The sequence below is a fragment of the Nelusetta ayraudi genome, unplaced genomic scaffold (assembly GCF_046127955.1).
Source record: "Nelusetta ayraudi isolate G7.1 ecotype Tasmania unplaced genomic scaffold, CSIRO-AGI_Nayr_v1 ptg000135l, whole genome shotgun sequence".
Lineage (NCBI taxonomy): Eukaryota > Metazoa > Chordata > Actinopteri > Tetraodontiformes > Monacanthidae > Nelusetta > Nelusetta ayraudi.
Window position 1 is genome coordinate 15,403,745 of NW_027466185.1, and position 21,011 is coordinate 15,424,755.

The 21,011-nt window shown below is 41.7% G+C and overlaps 1 protein-coding gene across 1 annotated transcript in view; it reads left to right on the forward strand.

Moving 5' to 3' along the window:
- The window catches only part of phf14 (PHD finger protein 14), a 48,873-nt gene extending 34,255 nt beyond the window's left edge, over positions 1-14,618 (forward strand). Inside the window, exons 17-18 of the mRNA XM_076051490.1 lie at positions 2,791-2,908; positions 13,261-14,618. Of these exons, the coding sequence (XP_075907605.1) occupies positions 2,791-2,908; positions 13,261-13,332 (190 nt within the window). The 3' untranslated portion in view covers positions 13,333-14,618. The remainder of the gene's footprint in view (positions 1-2,790; positions 2,909-13,260) is intronic.
- The last annotated feature ends 6,393 nt before the right edge of the window (positions 14,619-21,011 follow it).

Here is a 21,011-nt window from a genome sequence, read left to right on the forward strand (position 1 = left end):
CCAATCACAACGAGCTGAGACACAGGAGCACGTACGACGTGGTGACATCACGCTGGGAATAAACTCTTTTCTGCTGATTTTCTGGCCCTCATCATTTTTTTTAAAGGACTGAGAGACCAAACAATCTACAATAGAAAGATTTGCAATGAATCGCATTTCAGGTCACAGTCTTCCTGTCAGCCGGTTTAAATGCTTTTATTTTTTTTATTGCGGTCTATGCGAAAAATGCTTTTTGAGCCCATGGTATTTTTTGCTGCAGTACCTCGAGTGACCACTGGAGAAAACTGGCCCGCAGCCATATTGCCAGTCCAGCATCTAGTTCTTATAATACATCCATGGTGATGGCCGTACTGGCTTTACCTTAAGTCCTCACGACTCGGACAACGCGAACAGAAGAAAAACAAAAAGAACCAGAAGAACTCCGTGACTTGGAACGATAGACTGCCGCCTGGTGGCAGCCGTCCACAACGACATAATGAAATATAACGGAGAACCAAATCGATTTCCCACCCGGTTCCATTAGTTACCACAGACACCAACCTCATCTTTTGTTATTCAAAAAATCAACCAAAGTCTAATTTGTGCAGACTTCCCTGCTGTTGAGCTTCCCTCCAACATCTCAGGTGCTTGATCATTGCATTCGTATACTCGTTCTCTAATGACATGCCTTTGCAAAAATGTGCCGCAAAGGCTTTGTGAGTTTTCTTGGCGGTCAAACGCTCCCACACTTTAGCCCTTCTCTGCCGAGCCTCTGTATCTGCCTCTGCCATGTTTCATGCTTCTTTAGTCTTGAAAGTCACCCGTGGACTTGCCTCCTCCAGCTCTGCTCTTCGCACTCTTCTGTGGGATTTATTGGCCGTTGGAAACTCGCAGGAAAAAGCGCATCACTGCCACCCACCAGACCTCCTGTGGCCCTCACTGCTTCAATGTGATGGCGGCCATCGGCCATGCCAGCATCTGCATGTGAGGCAGCAGCTCTGCATTGCAGCGTGTGACGCATTAGTCGTGTGACGCATAAACTGACATTTGCTTGACTTTTAGGATTTCTTTTTTGTAAATGCGACTGTCAAATCGGACATAAAGTGGTGGTCCCAGCTCGCATAACAAAGGCACTAGCACAGTAGCTACTAGTGATGGGCGATAACATATTTTTCGAATTCAATGCGATAATCAATATTTTGGGGGTTGATATTGCGATATCAATATCAATACACTTTTTGGTTTGTAATCTTTTCAATAAGTAAAACGTTAAAAATCACAAGACACATGTAGCCGTTAATATATTTATTACAAAAAATAAAAAACAGTTGAAGAAAATGTCACAAAATGTAAATATAAATCATAACTAATGAAGTGCTATGAAATTAAAAAGATAAATCATAATTATATAAATGTCAATCAATAAAAAAAATCTAATACCAAAATATAACCAACTTTAAAGAAATAAATATAAATAATAAATAAGTATAAAATCAAATGTCAATGAAAAACAGCAGCTTCTGTGCGACTCTCTCTTGTTGCATCAGTCACAGCTCTGCTCTGTTTGTATCAACTGGCCAACAGTAGGACCAAAACAACTCTGTTTCTGTTGTGTTTTCTTCACCGACTCTGACTCTGCGGTCGCCGCCATTTCTCTGCTGCGTGCTGCCTGCCACATCGTGCACTGCGTGCCGACTGCCGAGCGTGTGCACTGTGCAGCTGCAGTGGGCTCTGTCTATATCCACACACACACACACAGACCTTGGAGGCCCTTCTCCATATGCCTATGTGTTGGTCAGGTGATGTCAGCAGAAGAGGAAAGCGAGTGAAAGACTGAACTGAACAGATGGAGCCAGACTGCAAGTTGCCCGCATTTGTCTGCCATTGTTTTACCTTGAAAACCTTCCATCCTGAAGCACTGCTCACTCCTTGTCTCACACACACACTCCTCCTCGGGGGAAAAAAAAAAAGACTTGCCTCCTCTTGGTCGGCGGGCCGAGGGAGAGATGGTGCGTGAGCCGTTTCATGACAGGACATGTTTGTAGCTGTTTGATATCAGGGAAAGAGTTTTACATAATACTGCATTTTGAATTAGATTTAAATACATAATATATAACATTATAAATACATATAATACATAACATTTACAAAGTAGCTATAAAATCATATTAAATTGCACTTTAATATGCTTCCCCTGCAATAGAAGGTGGCAGTCAGCAAAAATAACAAAATATGCTTTTGCACATATTCCTGACCGAAACCAATGGTTTTACAACTACAGTTGGGAAATCCTATTTTCCATAGATTCCATTCCATTATGAACGCACTATACTATATATGTAATGAATTTTTTTTTTGTCACTTATTTTGGAAAGATTTCCAATGCAAACGACTTTGCTTGCTCTGGGGGCCCTGCTGTTTCTTACTCTGATTGTACAAAGCGCTTTGAGACGTCCTTGGATGTGATTTAGCGCTGTACAAATAAAAGTTTATTGATCGATTGATAGATAGGGAAAAGAAACGAGGAAACATGCAGGTATTTGTCTCGGCATAAACAAGCTCTGCGTTCTCTGGGTGGCATTATGAACCTCTGGATAGTCACTGGTATATAAGGTTAAGCGAATAAAGTGTTTAGATGAGATTTAATATGCGTTAACAATTTCTCATGAGTGAGCGACACCTCGTTGCCTGGTCCTCATCCATCATCAGCCACTGGCTGTCCTTGTAGGAGCGTGAAGGAGCTTTCTTTGTGTGAGGAGTAACAACACATGGTCTTCTGTCTGTCTGTCTGTCTGTCTGTCTGTCCCTCAGGTGTGATGAGTGCCGTCTCTGCTATCACTTCGGCTGCCTGGACCCTCCACTGAAGAAGTCCCCCAAGCAGACTGGATACGCCTGGATCTGCCAGGAGTGTGACACGTCCTCGGCCAAGGTGAGCGCTCAGTGTACGCTGCCACATGCATGGAAACCAAAAGACAAAGTCAGCGTCCTGATGTCCTGTGCTTTTTGAAGAAACATTCATTTATTTTACTGTTTTATCATTTGCATATAAACAGTCAATGTTATATTTCACGCCAAGCACATTGGAGTAGTATAAACTTTGATTTCCACTTGCTTTGCAATGATGCAAACACAGTCGGTCTTCTGTTGAAGGTCCAGTGTGCGAAATTTGGCTTGATGTATGAATTTTATGTTGGTAAAGTGGTATATGGCTATGCCCATAGAATGCCCTTAGAACAGTTCTCACATGTATATAGGAATACACAGTGAGCAATAAGGGTCTTGCTCCTTGTTAGTTGCTATCTTGCGCCACCATTCTTTAAGGGAGCCACCTCATAGTGGCCGAAATAGGAAACAACAGGCTTCCTTCAATACCAGGCTTCACGAAAATTTGACACACTGGACCTGTAAGACTAGATTTGGTCTAGATTTTGGTAGTTATCAACTGGCAGTTGGTAGTGCTACCAGTTACAGTCAGGTCCATAAATATTGGGACATTGACTCAATTCTCATCTTTTTGGCTCTAAACACCACCACAATGGATTTGAAATGAAACCACCAAGATGTGCTTTAACTGCAGACTCTCGGATTTAATTTGAGGGTATTTACATCCAAATCAGGTGAACCGTGTAGGAATTACAACAGTTGGTATCAGTGCCTCCCACTTTTTAAGTCACCAAAAGTAATAGGACAATTGGCTGCTCAGCTGTTCTATGGCCAGGTGTGTGTTATTCCCTCATTATCCCATTCACAAGGAGCAGATCAAAGGCTCAGAGTTTATAGTCTTGATGTTGCTGTTTCTTCTCTAAATCTCCAAATATTGCATACTTGGTCCTATTTATTTACTTGGTTTCCTTGACTTATTTGTCTTCCAAAACAAGCACACAGTAAAAAATAATAGTCTCAATCTACAATAGCGCCCTCTAGGAGAAATATAAGCACATTAACTGGTGACCTCAAATCTTGTTGAGGAGCAACAGCTATCAGAAGGTATTGATTGATTGATTGATTGATTGATTGATTGATTATGTAGAGGACGGGAGGTGAGAAATGAAAACACTGGTTGCGAGTGTCATTTCTGAAACAACGCTACCACTTTCTGTATTACTGCATTCATTTCAGATTATGACAATACTTTATTCAGGTAATTTTGAGACCACACTGTATAATTCCCTTTATTTTTTGTCACCTATACATTATCCCCATATTCTAAGTGTATTTTCCTAAATGGCTTTGGGCAAATGAAGAGTTTTGAATTGACCTCCGAGTTGTCCCCTCAGCGCTTCACTGTTGTCAGTCTCCTTGTACTGCTGCTCTCAGGCTTCCATATCTTCCTCCCTCTGGAGTATCTCATCCCTGTGAAGCTGCTCCCATCCTCCTCCTCCTGCTCCCTCCCACTTGTTAACATCCAATGAAAGGACCTTCAGGCTTTGGTTTCATGGCCCTGAGCAGGGTGACATTCTGATGGTGGCAGGAGAATAACATTTGCTCTTCTGACACGGTTCAAAAAAATACTAAGGAGAATTTCTCCGACATTCCTCATGCAACAGATCACAGATCACTCTGTTGTTCACAAACAGTCGGTCTCCTCAAAATCCCACTTCTATTCATCTATTTATTTCGCCGTACTTAAGCACTTCTATTCTTTTGATGCACGCGGCACATTTCAAAAGGCATGTTTAGCAACAAATGGATGACAGCAGCCGACACGTGTCCAAGGCTTCCAGTCTCTGAGAGTACACGATTTGAGAGGCAGTTAAGAACATGACATTTGAGAACGCTCGCTGCGCGGACCTCTTAAGGTGTAAGGTGCTCAAAGTGACTCTGTAATAGCAAGTGAGGGGAGATAATTGACTCCACTAAGGGCATCTAAAAAGCACTCTGAGATGAGAGCTGTATTTAAGGAAAGTTTTATTATCTTCTTTGAAATGCCAAGCCGTGCACAGGTTTTGCCCGTGGAGTTGGAATGTTTCCTAAATGCCAGCAGTAAGTGCAGAATATTAGCTGATGGTTGCGGCTGAGACTGGGCTGCTGGCAGAGATAGCTGCTGGTCAACTTCTCTTCCTGACAGCCCACTACAAAGAACCTGTGCAGGAAGTGATTTGTCAAAGCTCCCTGCAGCCACCTGCGCTCTTATCTGAGAGAAAGATGTAGGAAATCCAGCCAGAGACAACACACACTGGCTTACAGTGTGACACGCAGCAGCAGCAGGCCTCGGTTTGAAAAATCCATCTCTCAATAGGTACTGGAGAATATGTCATTTATATTATTAATAAGAATAAGAATAAGAATAAGAAAATTTAATAAATTAATATAATAAAAAAATATAATATGCAATATGCACTTTATTTGTCAGGGCGCTTTTTAGACACTGAGGTGGCCTTACAGAAAAAGATTCAAATGCAAAATAGCAGAGAGAAAATACAAAACGAAGCATCCATCACAGATTGAAACCACAGCTTGAAACCACTGCTCATCCAAATTCATCCACATCCACTATGTTTATAGCCATGTACATAGCCTTTTCCTTTCTTTCTTTCTTTCTTTTATTTTTGCATGCTTCTATTTTATTTGCACTATGTACAGTCTTGAGGTTGAATGGAGCACTGTTACAAACAAATTTTCCGTCAGGCTTAATAAAGTATTCTGATTCTGATTAACAGAATAGCCTTTATTGTCATCGCACTACAAGTACTTACAACAAAATTGTTGTTTTGAGCTATATTGCACCCTATTTAAAAAAAAGAAAGAAAGATCTCAAAGAGATACAAAAGTCATAGCCAGTAAAAACAATATAATAAGTAATGTAAATATATGAAAAAAAATAGAGCTGTGTATAACAAAGCAGTGTAATTGATCAGGTGTAATGGGCTGGTCATGGCTCCCCTGTGTTCTGCTAAGTATTGTATGTATATGTTGCTATAGGCCTAAGTTGTTGTTCCAATATTGAAAGAGGGCCCTGCCATAGCTGTACAGTCTTGTACCAATATGTTTTAAGGCTGTGGACTAGTGTTGTGCAGAGCAGCAGTAAAAGGCTCTATTAGTCAAGCTTGAGTTCATTATTGCCGCTGTGTTTCACAGCTGCCTGCTTGGCTAAGATAAAGCTCACTTTGAGCAAGGCCAGATCCTGCACTGCCACCCGCGGCCCTCACTCAATTGATTTCACTTCTCCTGTAACAGTTGAGCCATAATATATGGACAGCCTTTAATTCCTGACTGTTCCACGCCGACGGGGTCTTGTGTGTAGCTTTGGTCACAGCCTGGCGGTGCCGCACGCCACCCCGGCCTCCACGGTGTGTCAGGCCATAAGGTTTGGATAAAAGCTCTGAAATGCCAAAAGCCCTTCAAGTTGTTCAAGCAGTGTTCAAAAGAACTGAGCTGGGAACGTGTGTGGGAGGCACTGGGTCATCAAAAGGATTGCATCTGTTCAAAATCGGTGCATAAAAAGCTTTGATTTCTTTCAATTTATTATTTCCACTGCAAAGTTTGTTATTGAGGTTTTTCTTTAAAGGTCCAGTGGGTCAATTTTTTTTAATGTTTGATTTTTATACAGGTAAAAGCTTAACATACAGCTCATAAATACATAAATAAAAGTATTGTATTGTACTTACCGTACAATACAAGTTTTTAGATACTTTTATTTATCCCTATGGGGAAATTGTTGTGTCCAGCAGCTCATATAAAACATAAAAACATAAAAACATCATCACATATGAGCATAAAACACGTCAAATAAATTAATTACCTAGTGCAACTGTGTGTGTGCGTGCGTGCGTGCGTGTGCAAATGGGGGAGCTATGGGGAGTTATATAGAGGAATTGTAAATAAGCCAATAAAAAAGTTTTATTTTTTATTGCCTTATTTCTTTTAATTGATATAATTTTCCATCTTTTTGCACTATACAGTTGCTAATGTGATTATGCAAATTTCCCCACCGTGGTATTAATAAAGGCCTTCCATTCTATTACATTAAATTATTTTCTAAAATGGACTCCTCTCATTTAAAAATATCGATTTGATCCCCTTTTTCTGATATCAACTTACACGATGTCAGTTGTCCCATTGATGAATTCAAGTGCCTTCCTGCTCTTTCCTTTATACAAGGCAGTCGACGAGGCACTGAAGGAATTGTTGGTTGTCTATGACGCCATTCAACTTCAGTGTCATTTAAAGAGAACGCAGCTAAAAGCTGAAGCAGCCAGCAGGGAATACACGGCACGGTCAAGGGTGGCCACATGCAGAGAGAGAAAAATCAATATGTGGGAGTCACCTCAATCACTTTAACTAGGCGCCGCAGACACCCAAGGCCTCTCAGGGGCCAATTTGTGGAGTAAATGGGGGTGTGATTGCTGTGAGGGTCCCCAGTGGCCAACGCACTCTATTTCTCACAACCTTTGCTCATTCAAATAAGCATAAGTGCTCACTGACACAAGGCCTCGCTCAGGTATACTAGTCGCTGTATCATCATCATCCCAACCATGCAGCCTTTGTTAAGATGAAAATGTACCGACAAGTCTGGCTTTTTGCTGACGAGGCAGACGCACGCACGCACGCACGCACGCACGCACACACACACACACACACACACACACAAACAAGAATTTACTTCTAATTCATACAGCTGTCTTCCTTCACATGAAGCAAGTGTTGAAACAGGCCATTGAAACAAATATTTTCATTTTGGGTTTTAAACTGCGAGTCAATTCGTCATTTCTTTGAATTGATTTTTAAATGGAATTCTGAGTCATTGATTGTGTCGTTATTTTAATTTCATTTTAGTCCTGCAAAGCATGTAGAATTGCCCTTTTGGATGAAATGTGCTGTACAGATAAATGTGCCCCGTCTCGCCTTATGGTTGTAAGCAGTGATTCTTTGAGTCACTGCTGCCTTCCTGTGTCCTTAACAAGGCATTTCCCTCCACACAACCAACACTCCCCGACTGTTTCCTCTTTCTTTGTAAACTTCTGACACTGCAGTGACAATCCCAGAGTATTTGCTGTTTTTAAAATACTCACACCCTGTGGCAACCAACAGCCGAGCCACATTCACAATCACTTCAATCCCGTTTTCCTCCCTTTTTGATGCTCAGTTTAGATAGATAGATAGATAGATAGATGGATGAGTACTTTATTAATCTCCAAGAGAAATTTGCATTTACAGCAGCTCGACAAGATACAGAACAGTACAGAGGCATGCACGGTTTTGAACCAACTGTATAAAAGAGAAAAATCTTGAAAATGACAAATTACAAAAGGTAAAAAGGTACAGTTCTTTATAAATTACAAATTACACATACATGCATACATGTGTACTCTGTAGGTCCAGGGCTCCTAGCGATGAGTGTTAAAGAGCCGTATGGCATGTTGGAGAAATTATTTCCTGAGCCTGTCAGTGGAGCAGGATAGCGACAGCAGTCTGTCACCCAAGCTGCTCCTTTGCCTGGAGATAGTGCTGTACAGTGGATGATCAGTATTGTCTTTTTATTCTTTTTTTGTAATTTATTGTTTATTTGGAGAAGCAAGTGTACAGACATTTCTCTTGCGTACAATATAAAGTCCACATCAAGTGTGGATATGAAAATATAATTGCTAATCCAGTATTTTTTTAACAACAATAACCGTAACACGATGATCAGTATTGTCTATGATGGACGGAAGCCTGTTCAGCGTCCTCCACTCCACCACCGACGCTAGGCTGTCCAGCTCAGTGCCAATGACAGAGCCTGCCTTCCTCACCACTTTGTCCAGGCGTGCGGCGTCCTTCTTCTTGAGGCTGCCCCCCCAGCACACGACTGCGTACAGGAGGGCGCTCGCTACCACACACTGGTAGAAGATCTGTAGTAGCTTCTTGCAGATATTGAAGGACGCCTGCCTTCTGAGGAAGTACATACGGCTCTGCGCTTTCTTGCACAGAGCGTCTGTGTTGGCAAACCAGTCCAGTTTATCATCCAGCTGTACTCCCAGGTATTTGTAGGTGTTAACGACCTCAAGACAGTCTCCTTTGATGACCACAGGCTTTGGCTGCTTCCTGGTCTTCCTGAAGTCTAACACCATCTCCCTGGTCTTGGTGATGTTGAGTAGAAGGTGGTTGGAGTCACACCATGAGACAAAGTCCTGGATGAGTTCTCTGTACTCCTCCTCCTGTTCATCCCTGATACAACCCACAATTGCTGTGTCGTCCGCGAACTTCTGTACGTGGCAGAGCTCAGAGTTGTACTGGAAGTCGGACGTGTACAGGGCGAACAGTACCGGAGAGAGCACAGTTCCCTGCTGTGCTCCTGTGCTGCTGGTCACAGAGTCGGATCTGCAATCCCCCAGTCGCACGAACTGTGGTCTGCCGGTCAGATAGTCCTTGATCCATTCCACCAGGTATGATCCCATCTCACTGCCTCTGTCCAGGTGGGAGAGAGATCGGTGGAGCAAGAAGATGATGGCATCCTCTACTCCCACCTTCTCCCTGTAGGCAAACTGCAGAGGGTCGAGAGCGCGGTGGGTCTGTGGCCTCAGGTGATGGAACAGCAGCCGTTCCATTGTCTTCATCACATGCGACGTCAGGGCGACCAGCCTGAAGTCAATCAGCTCACTGGGATGTAGCTTCTTGGGGACTGGGATGATGCGGGATGTTTTCCACAGCTGGGGAACCCTCCCCTGTCCCAGGCTCAAGTTGAAGATGCGTTGTAGAGGGTGTCCCAACTCTAGTGTGCAGACACTAGAGTTCAAACTTGCTGAAGTTTGAACTTCAGCAAGTCATTTTCATGACATCCAAACGTGTCCAGCTGCTGACATGTTTGTACTTGCGTTCATGGTGCCTGTCATGTCTTTTCAAATACTCCAGTTGGGTAAAATGACAATAACTCTGAATGGAGTCTCCTTTAGTGTGCAATTCGACAGATTTTTCTTTTTTCTTTTTTTTTTTCTTTTTTTTGTGCCAACCTGGAGCACAGACGACAGCATGTGTTCACAGTCAGATGTGCTCTGATAATCCCTATTTAAAGAGCAGTATACAATCCATGCAGCCTTCTGTCTGTGCTTCAAGACTCCCCTTATCATTGAATCACACTTTGGGAAGCAGAATTTGTGCTTTTAGGTTGAACATTTGACAAAGTAGGAGCTCTGTTGCCCCCTAGAGTTCATTGTGAGACACCAACTCCTGGCAGTAAATGGCAGATGCAACGCTTCAGTCACGTCCTTTTGAATGAAAAAGAAAGAAAATAAGGTAAAAGTGTGGCATTTCATTTTCAGGTATGTTTTAGCTAGAGGCTCTCTCAGCCTGGAGGAGGCAAGCGTTGAAAAACGAACCGTGGAGCCCTCTCACTCCTTCTGTCACCCAGAGAGAAGTGATAGACATGCTTCAATTACACTGTCTCAACAATTCCTGGTGTTTTCACTCAATTAACAACAATACTTGCATGCAAGTACACCAATAGCGACCGATGTTGTAATAGAATAATGCTGAGGTTTAAATGTGTCCTGTCCATTTACACCAGCGTAGACATGATCAGCATCATGAAGGTATGTTTCAAGTCAAGGTTGGATGCCTCTTTACATGCAGTTTGCATGACTTAGTCATGGATTTTGAATACATGTTTCAAGATTTTTGTCCAGAAATGAAAAACATGATCAATGAAAAGAGATGAAGAAGATTTCATGCTGCTCCTCCTCCAGCTGCACAGGCTCTGTGGGTAGTCAAACAGCAGGGTAATACCAACAGCAGTGGAGAAGCACTGGCACCCATCTGCACGCCCCAGAGTGGAGAGTAGAACGCTGGTGGTGTGGTGTCCCTGGAGGGGGCGCTGTCTTCCTCTGCTTTGTGAAACAATGAGCATACACTGGCCCGTCGCCCTGCCTATTGACTGACTGACTGACTGGCCCTTTGAGAACAAAGGATGACAGTAGATGCATTTCCATGACCCCAAGAATTGTGCCAAACCTAAATATGGCAGTATTACATACTGGTGATGGAAGCAGCTCAACCTGGAAAAACCTCTCAAATATGGCTAAAAGGTTGTGACGCTCTCATGAGGTGGTTTTTCACACGTATCCGTAGAGAGGTACATCGCAAAAGTGTCATGGAAACACTTTTTTCCCAATGACACGTCAGCGGATGTGACGTACAGGGTCACGTGACTAGTTCACTGACCAGTGAAAATGGTGTGTTATGATTGGACAGAGGAGGAGACAGAATTTTTTTTGACAAGTCATCAAAGAGAAAAATATAACAACCATTCTTGACAGTAAACAAAAGCCAATGTAATTCTCGTAAATCTTGTGGGATGAGGTTTGATGAGAATGACAGTTTATGCACTTCACACCATTCAATGGAAACACCTGCAAAATTGCAATTTTACTTTGTCGAAATTTTAGAAATATCATGGAAACGCAGCTACTGACAGCCGAAACATTGTCCTGCTTTACGAGGAGATTTATCACATACTGTGGATGTACACAAAGGCATAGTTCAGGAAGAGACCGTTTTTTTGGATGAAGTATATAGAATGTATTCAGAGTTCAGAAAAAAGTAGCATATTTCTCTTGTGCAGAGATGTCGTATGAAGACCCGTCCAAAGGCAAAGACAAGGTTCCAGTCAGTGGAGAGCTAAAATGTCGTTTCTGTTCTTTCACATAGAAGGTTGTGTGTAATATTTGGAGTTTTGGAGGAGAAACAGTGACATCAAGTGGTTACATTTTAGATTGCAGCACTCTTTCGCTCACCCTCTCCCAAGCATGCCAGTGAACTACGGTGGCCTGCGAGCACAAACCTGGATACCTCGTCCAACTTCTTCTTCGTTGGTTTATTTGAAGACACCAGCGTTTAGCCTAATTACGGAACGCTCTGCTGTCAGGCAGCTGGATTGTCCACACCAGGCTTCCTTAGAAATGTAGTGGTGCAAGATGGCAGCTAACTGGGAGCAAGTGCCTTGATCTATATTGTCTTTAAAAAAAAGAACCATCGTAAGGGGAGGAAAACCAAATAACTTTGTCTTGTAAGTATACACGTTTGTGAATATATTTTTGGGCAGTATATTAAGCTTTTACCAATGTGAAAATCATTTTTAAAAAAAGGTCATATTTTACACACTGGACCTTTAAACCTTATGTTAATGTGTGGATCTTTTATGCTTTATGTGTCTTCCCAATGGAGTTTTTTTTTCCTCACCCTTGATAAAGATCCAGGACCTACACTGGTTCAGCTCATGTTCAGTCCAGGTTTTCTGCATCAAGTAACAAGGGTGAATAATAATAAGTCATGTCACTGTAAAGACCTTATTTCATCATTAAAAGTAATTGGTAGGACATCATCAGCAATTCCTCTCAGCAAAGTGTTTTGTGTTCTTTTTGTGTAGACTCCGAATTTCCGTTGTCTTTTGCAATTTACCACAAAATGCTGTCAAATCTAGCACTGTTTTTTTTTTTTTTTACATGAACACTTTTACAGTTGTGAAATGAGGCTTGACTGATAGAATTCAAAGTAACTAATGTCTGCTCCCAACTATCTGGATAAAATGTGGAGTCATTAAAAAAAAGCGCACATCCTAATCTGATGTCCTAAATCACACACACTCTGGTTTCTGGGTGTGTTCATTAACCTCTGGAGGGCCCGTAATTGTATCTGTCAGAGTCATTTAATCACCACTGCGCCTCTCACTGTCACTTTCACCTCAGCTGCTACACTAAGACAGCAGGGTTTGGGCGTTGGCATGACAGTCACACCCTGGGTGGCGCATATTAATGCTCACAGATGCATATGATGGAACCTGATTGAAAAGCCCCAGTGTGTAATATTTGGCTTGGTTTATGATTTTTATATTGGTAAAAGCTTAGTACACTGCGCATAAATACCCTAATAAAAGTGTATTTTCACAGTACAATGAAAGTGATTTTGTTTTCCTGCCCTTAGAACATAAGAACAGGAAAAAAATCACACCTGATTGTGAGGACACACCTGTTTATGAGCCCCTGTAGTTCAATGGCAAGCCCAGGAGAGGGAGAGAGAGTGAAAGATGCTGCAATCTAAAATGTAACCACTCAATGTCACTGTTTCTTCTCAAAATCTCCAAATATTACACACTGAACCTTTAAGATACATTTCCCCCGATTGCGCCACTGGTGAGAGGCCTTCAGGGGTAATTCGTTGTGTGATGTTTTTGGCCATCAACCACAACATAAACCCACAATACCGGACCATAAAAACCAAACCCTGCCACAAATACCTCGGCAGTTCTGCGTTAACGCAGCCGCCCTTGCAGGTGCGTTCAGCAAAGTGACTGTGTGACTGTGTTTGCAGGAGGAAGAGGAGCGGCTGAGGAGAGACGACTCTGCTCCGGAGGAGACGGTGGAGCAGGAACCTCCAAACTGAACCTCTGAGAGGAGACTTCTTCTTCTGTGGCTTCACCTCCAGTCTTAGCATTTATATTTAGAATAGAGCACATGTAACTTTTTATATAGTCGCCCAAAGTTTTTAGCCCGCCGATAGTGAGCTTCAACTCTAAAACATTTAGCATACAGAGCTGTATTTTAGGAAAAGAAAAACTTCCAACTGTGATATCTTTGATTAAAAGTGGAAGTTTGTATTTTTATGGACAAGACAGATTTCAGACTCATGGTCACGATTACGCTTTCAATGATGGGGGCTCATTTTATTACGTCTCCTTGACAGCAGTAAAAACCAGCCGAGCAGTTTCTCAAGAGTTTCCTCAGTTTCCTATTGACAGCACAACACTCGCTCATTGTACGCCCACACAATACTTTGTCTCATTTCAACACTTTTATAGCACACTTCAAACAACACGTGACTGGAGGATTTCATTTTCATATTTAAAATGCCTTTCGTTGGTCAATGGTAAATGGAAGCGCTTTCCAGCACCTTTCCAGCACGATACCCAAAGCTCCATACAACACATTCATACACCAATGGCTGGGATCAATTTAGAGTTTAGTGTCTTGCCCAAGGACACTTCACTTCCACATGCAGACAGTTGGAGCCAAACCTTTGATCATTAGACCAACGGAGCCTCAGCCGCCCACTTGGGCGTCAGCGGTGAAGAGAAGGTCGTGCGTTCCATCTGAAGCTCGGGGCTCTGTCTGTCAGGAGTTTGTGGGGGTTCTCTCTAGGTTCTCCAGCTTCCCCACTTAGGCCAAATAACATGCACGTGAGGAAAATTGGGAACGCTAAATTCTCCGTAGGTGTGTGATTGTGAATTTCTGTTTTTCTCTTCGACTGGTCCAGTTATTTTTTGTTTTTGCATCATATGTGCAATTTAGCCTTTGGATTTGCAACAGTCATGGTTTTCAATCCAGAGAAGCTGCAGTCTGATGGTTCATTGGTCTGCTGGTGATCTGTGGTCCAGACTGTGTTTTAAGTTCCCATCACATCTCATCATTAATCGAAGCAAGAGTGATCATTTCAAATAAGCTGTATATTGTGGAGTTAGATACAAAGACAAAATTATAATTTATTATTTTTATTCTTATTTTATTCTGTGATTACTATTTTGTTCACCATTCTGAGCAAAAACGTAACATGTATGTTGTGTCCAAAGAACTGTCAGACTCTCAGTAAATCTGAAATCGTCCCTTCAAGTGCCAAAAAATCTCAACTGCAAAAATCTGTCTGTCACTATTAATAATTACACATTAAATGAATTCATACTCTGATTTGTTTTTGGTCTGTTTGATGTTCCCAGCTGTCCTGGGTGTGTGTTGATATGCATGATGTACATTGCATGAATAATGTGTTTGCTTATAAAGATATTATACTCTGATTTAAGTGAATGAACTACGTTTGAGAGTTTACTGGAGCACTTCAGAGCATTTAGGAATGATCCCAAGTGGAAGACTATTCACTTGATAATGTCAAGTAAACATTTTCATGAACAAATGTACCTTTACTTTTTTCTGAAAGGCAACACTTACTGATTAGCAATTGATTCGTCTAAATAATAGCAGTGATAGTAGACCTGTGACATCTGGATGTTTAAAAAAAAAAAACAGGAAGATTGTCCTTCATTCCTGAACTCATCAGGGATATTATACTACACCAAACCTATACAATGTCAATTATTGTATTGTATAACGTCACACAGTATTTTAAACTGATCTCTGAAAGTCAGTCAGTATGTTAATGATAAGATTTATGATTCTACTCCAGTCCGAATTAGATGATGCTGTGATTGATTAATTTTTCAGTTACCCAACCCCCCCCCCCCTTCCCTCTCCCATAAGTGCATTATAAAATCTATCATGACAAAAAAAAAAAAAAAAAAACACATTTAGCTACATGTTGCGTGATTTAGAAATGTTTAAGTTTTAATTGATTGAAGGTGAAACTATTGAGCTTTTTAATTTCAATCACAAGCTGCGTCTGGTTCCAGCTCTCCTCAAGAAATATGGTTTTCACATTTTCAAATTCCATCCCTGGTCAGATGTTCAGCTCACACTTGCATTCTTGACTTGAGGTCATTGATGGATATAATTCCAATTTGTTTTAAAGGAATTATTAATTTGCCCATTTCAAGGTCACATGGGAGCCCCCAAAAGGCTGCTAGAGGGTGAAAAACATTGTCTTGGTCTTCAGATTTTGGAGAGGAGACGTGCAGAATTGATGACGGGGGGGCCAATGGCGCCTGCAGCTGCTCAAGCCAGGCTCCCCGTGGATGAGCTCCCAGCATGTCGTCTGATAGCAATGTCATTAGGCGAGTGACAACAGCACTGGGCACATTAATGACAGAGCGGCCCAGCACTCTGCCACCCATAGCCCCACCAGTCTCCCATTTACACCCAGTGCATACTAAACAGCTCCTGGTAAAGAGAATGTACAGGCAGGGGAGGAGCAGTGTTTAAAAATGAGCTCTCGCAGCAGTAAAAGCAGGAGGCTGATCCTTCGGTAGCACTTGTACACTCGTCAGACAACTGCGTGGTGATTCTGATGCTGCAGAACACACCCGTGATGACCCAAGCCATTTTGAAGGTCAACTTAGAGCCCAGTGTCCGTCGGCAGCTGAACTTAGTCACTGCCTTTAGTCATTTGAACTAAAATCTCCCAGTATTTACCGAAAGGGCACATTTCAAAAGTCCTACTACAAACTGCTGTGTAGAACATTTCAATCAATCAATCAATCTAACCCGCGGTGGTGAGTCACAGGCAACACAACGATAAATTCAATTATCAAGTCAAGACACAAAATACGCTCGGCAGCACCCTGCGCCACTCAAGCACTTATTGATAAGGTGGTTATCACAGTCCACTGACCTGTAAAACAGCCCAAATGTGAGGAGACAGACAGAAGTGTGTATATAAGTGTGTGTGTGTGTGTGTGTGTGTGTGTGTGTGTGTGTGTGTGTGCATGTGTGTCAGCCAAGTATTATGTAAATTTTATTATGTAAAAATACATTATTATTATTATTATTATTATTATTATTATTATTATTGATGAAAACAATAATAATAATAATAATAATAATAATAATAATAACAATAAATGTTTGTTCACATTTTACATTTGTTTACTGTCAAGAATGGTAGCTATATTTTTCTCTTTGTTTACTTGTAAAAAATATTCCATCATGCGCCATTTTCACTGGTCAGTGAACTGGTCACATGACCCAGTATGACATGTCAATGGGGGAAAAAGTTCCATTACACTTTTGCGATATACCTCTATATGGATACGTGTGAAAAACTACCTCATGACAGCGTCAAAACCTTTCAGCCATTTTTGAGAGGTTTTCCCAAGTTGAGCTGCTTCCATCACCAGTTTTTATTGCCATATTTAGGTTCTGCAGAGTTCTAGGGGTGATGGAAAAGCAGCTTCAAGCGCTTACTTTTAAGGTGGTTATCACAGTCTAGTGACATGTAAAACAGTCCAAATGTGTGGAGACAGACAGAAGTGTGTATGTAAGTGTGTATGTGTGTCAAGGATTGACAAAAAACACTTTTGAAAACCATTTTTGGTTGTAAGCATTACATAAATATTATTATGAAATGTTTGTAAATTGGGCTCCTTCACTGTCAGATGACCATTACAGTAGTGTCTACAATGAGAACTGTGAGTGTGATTGTGAGTGTGAGTAAATGTCCTCTTCCACAGGTAGACTAGTCAGCAGTTTGTAAGCTCTTTGGGTGTAGACTTTTTGAAGCAGTAGCAGCTACAGCAGCACTTGAGCATTAGAATGTGGTGGAGCTCCTGAACTTGGCTGCAGGCCTCGGCTAGCAGCGAGGGGGGACGGGAGGGGGCCTTGGTTGGATGGCTCCACGACACTGGAAGGCAAATCCCATCACAGCCACCGTCTGAACCGCACATGATAAGGCTTCATTACCATAAGTTTATTTTCTCCTGTTGAAACGGCCGCTAAAACAAAAGGGCACTTGATTATTTTTCCGTGATCAGTGTAGCATTCAAGACATTTGGTTTGAAAAGAAGTGTGTGTGTGTGTGTGTGTGTGTGTGTGTGTGTGTGTGTGTGTGTGTGTGTGTGTGTGTGTGTGTGTGTGTGTGTGTGTGTGACACACAGAGAGAGCGAGAGAGAGACATGGAGACAGAGGGAGAGAGAGTTGAGGTTGGGGTGACAATGAAATCCCTCCCAGGGAAAGATGGCAGTCTGACATGAATACAAGACAGGAAGGATGACTGCATCCTGCTGGTGGAATCAGTCCGTCCAGAAGGCCACAATGGACTCATGAGACAAGACCGACACACAAAAGAGCTGAATGTGACAGTCCGGCCAGTGTCTCCAGGGAGGGGAGACGGCCGCCGCTCTCTCCTTCTCCAGAAAAGCCTCCTTCAGCATTGCAGTCGCTATTTGACACATTTGACACATCAGATTTTCCTCACAGAAATGCAGCCACACAGGAAATCAACACATTTTGTGTGTATGAGTTTGGAAGAGTGTTGGCAAGGCTGTTGTCTTAAAAAAAAAGTCTTTCCAAAAAATCAAGAAATTGCTCTTGAAAATGGTCTGGATGGTGGGTTACAGTGTCGATCAAGGACCTGTTCAAGTGAGATCAGATATGCTATGAAAATATTATTCCAAATGTATTGTCATTACCTGTCTTACTTACTTACTGTTGCATTTAAAAACAAACATTTAGTATATTTGTATGTCTGTGAAGGTTCTCAGTCATCCACGCCATCTTAAAGTAGAAGGGTTAAGTTATGACTTGTGATGTTGAAGACGTTTCGCCTCTCATCTGAAAGGCTTCTTCAGTTCTGACCTAAACACTAAAGGGAGATCCCAGGATGGAGCTGGATGGACGGAAATGTCCATAGGAAAATATCATGGGGTATTTCCCTATGGGGAGACCTAACCTGAGAGGAGAAATTGAGGATCTGTTGAGTGAAAGCTGTCAATGTTTGGTTAGTGAAGATCTTGTGCCAGTAAGGAGGATTTCAGTTTCACCTCCGTCAATTTGGAGGAAGTTTGGACAGGTAGAGTTTGGTGTCATCGGCAAAGCGGCAGAGATGAACATTAAACTTGAAGTTAAAGTTAAAGTCCAAGTGATTTTCACATCCCAAAAGGATGCACAATTTGGACTGGAGATGAACCCAAGTGAGCCTCTGCCACATAGCAGGAGATACTTCTACAAAATCAAACATGAACATGGACCTGCACCATGAACTGGTGCACCAGGTTGCGTCCTAATGCTGATGCACCTGCCAGGTGTGTCTTGGTGGAGCCACCCCACAGCCGTTTGTCATGGTTTCAATTTGTGTAAATCAATTGCTCCAAATGGCTCCTACATCTTTTCAAGAATGTATGTTTCAATGATATACCGTAGAAAAAAAATTAACAAAATCTTAACCAATAACCCTCCTTTTCCTTTCCATGTTTTTAAGCATAATTGTTGATTAGCTGTTATTATTGTTGTTACTATGATCAACATCAACAATAATCATATCAATTCATTTCTTTTTGATTTTATTTCCCCACAAAGAAGGTTGTTGCGTTGTTATTTTTATGGTTGTTTTTGTGTATTTTACCGCAACCCTTGATTGGTGTCTCACATTTCACATGAACGTCTGTGATCTCTTATATTTTTGCATATTCAAATTGATTGTGATTTTGTCTACGCTTATGCATAGTTTCAATAAAAAAAAAAAAAAACTTCAAAGGAACTAAGCTACCTGTTTGTTTGGATGAATAATTTCCATTTATGTGAGGCTCTATGTCATTTGAAATTCATATCACACATCACCAATGCTGACTTATGAGAAACTGACCATCTCTATTCCTCACAAGTATAATGTGACATCAGTCGTGTCTCTTCAGAAGAAAACAGACAATGCTTTAGAGTATGCTTTATAGCAAGATGAGTAGCTACATTTTGTGTCTAGTATTTTCTTGAGATGCCTGATTGTTAGCAGTATTGTCCATCATGTGAAGACATGACTTCTCAACTAATCTGGATGGGCAACCTGTGACAATGTTTTTAATAAATCCATCCTTTGGATGGAGCCGTCTTAAAGTGCGATCCAAAGTGGCTTTGACTCCAATGAAGTTTGTTCAATTTGTTTTATTTCCTCGGCGTTAGAGAAGTTTAGCAGGTAAATACAGCGACAACAATTTCCAATTCACAGCCAGTCGCACTTGGAAATATGTGGAAGTGTGTGTTTAACCTTTGAGCTCTGCATTTCCAGCAGCACTGATTGGCTGATTGAGAGGTCTCTGATTGGGGACAAATCTTGCAATCTCGCCGCTTATTAGCAGCTTGATTGGTCCGGGTGTGAAAACAGTGAAGGGCAAATCAAGTATGTGATGACAAAAAGGAGCTTTTTGTATTCTCATGGCTGCCAGTGACAGGTGTGAGCGGTCACTCCACTCACTCCATCATCCGTTTCTCTCTTTAGTAAATAAGGAGGAGCAATTTGCATACCTTTGAGTCTGACTGTTGCTAAGACTGCAGTGAAACAAAGGATTATGGGAAGCTTTTTTGCTCTGTAATTTGATTTTGAGAGTCTTCCCCTTATTGGCTGCACCTAGTGAGGATGCGCCGGTGGGGGGGAGGTTGTGATTAGCACACAGCACAACGGTTGTGACAAAGCCGATTAGCAGCTCCAACAGGGCCAACAATCATGTACCTGTTGTGTACAGAGATGTACAATCATGTAAATCGCTGGCGAGAAGCGCACAACTGTTGTGTTATGTCACGCTCAAACAGGAAGGCTGATAGTGAAGTGCTTTTACTAAAAGACAAATCAAATTTGACGTTCATCCATCACACAGCCGACACTTATTGGATTGAATGGGGTGGGGGGGGTTGAAACCTTTGACACAATACGACACTATACATAAATAGAATCCAAATCTTAAACCATCAAGGATGGCAGTTGACGTCACAGGGCAGTGTGAAGTAACTGGCAGTGACTTTAACGTGATTGTTCACTGCCATCTCCTGGGTGATTGTAGTACTACAGATCAGATTACGTTACATCTCATATTAACGAATAACCAAAGTCTGGACTAACACTCTATATGGACAGCAACAAACACTCCACTACATGACATTCCACTCTATTTAGTTTTTTTTTTTATTCTATTTAGTTATGTATACCTGTATAGATATGAGAGAACTGTTCTAAGGGTAGGAAAACCAAATTGTTTTGTTGTACTGGGAATATGCACTTTTATTAATATATTTATTATGGCCAGTATGTTTTACCAATTAAAAAAAAAAAGGAAATTAAAAATCATCAATCAAGCTACATTTTGTGTTGGATTGTTCACTCAAGGCATGACAAAGACCTGGATTGTAAAATGGTAAAAAAAATAAATAAATAAATAAAATAAGATGCTTGGTGCCGCTGGTGCTAATGAAGCCTCTGGGTCATTTACGATGCTGAGCAGAATCTCTTCCATCACCTTGGGGTGGAGGCAGGTCCAAAGCCACTGTTGAGGTGCCGCTGACACTGGTCCCACCCCATCAACACCAGTTACCCTCTGTGCACAGTGTGAAAGCCCTTCGTGAGATGTTACCCCAACAACTATCCTTTAGTGCGAATGAGTCATTTGAGGCTGATAGCCAATCGGCCTCTAGCTGTGT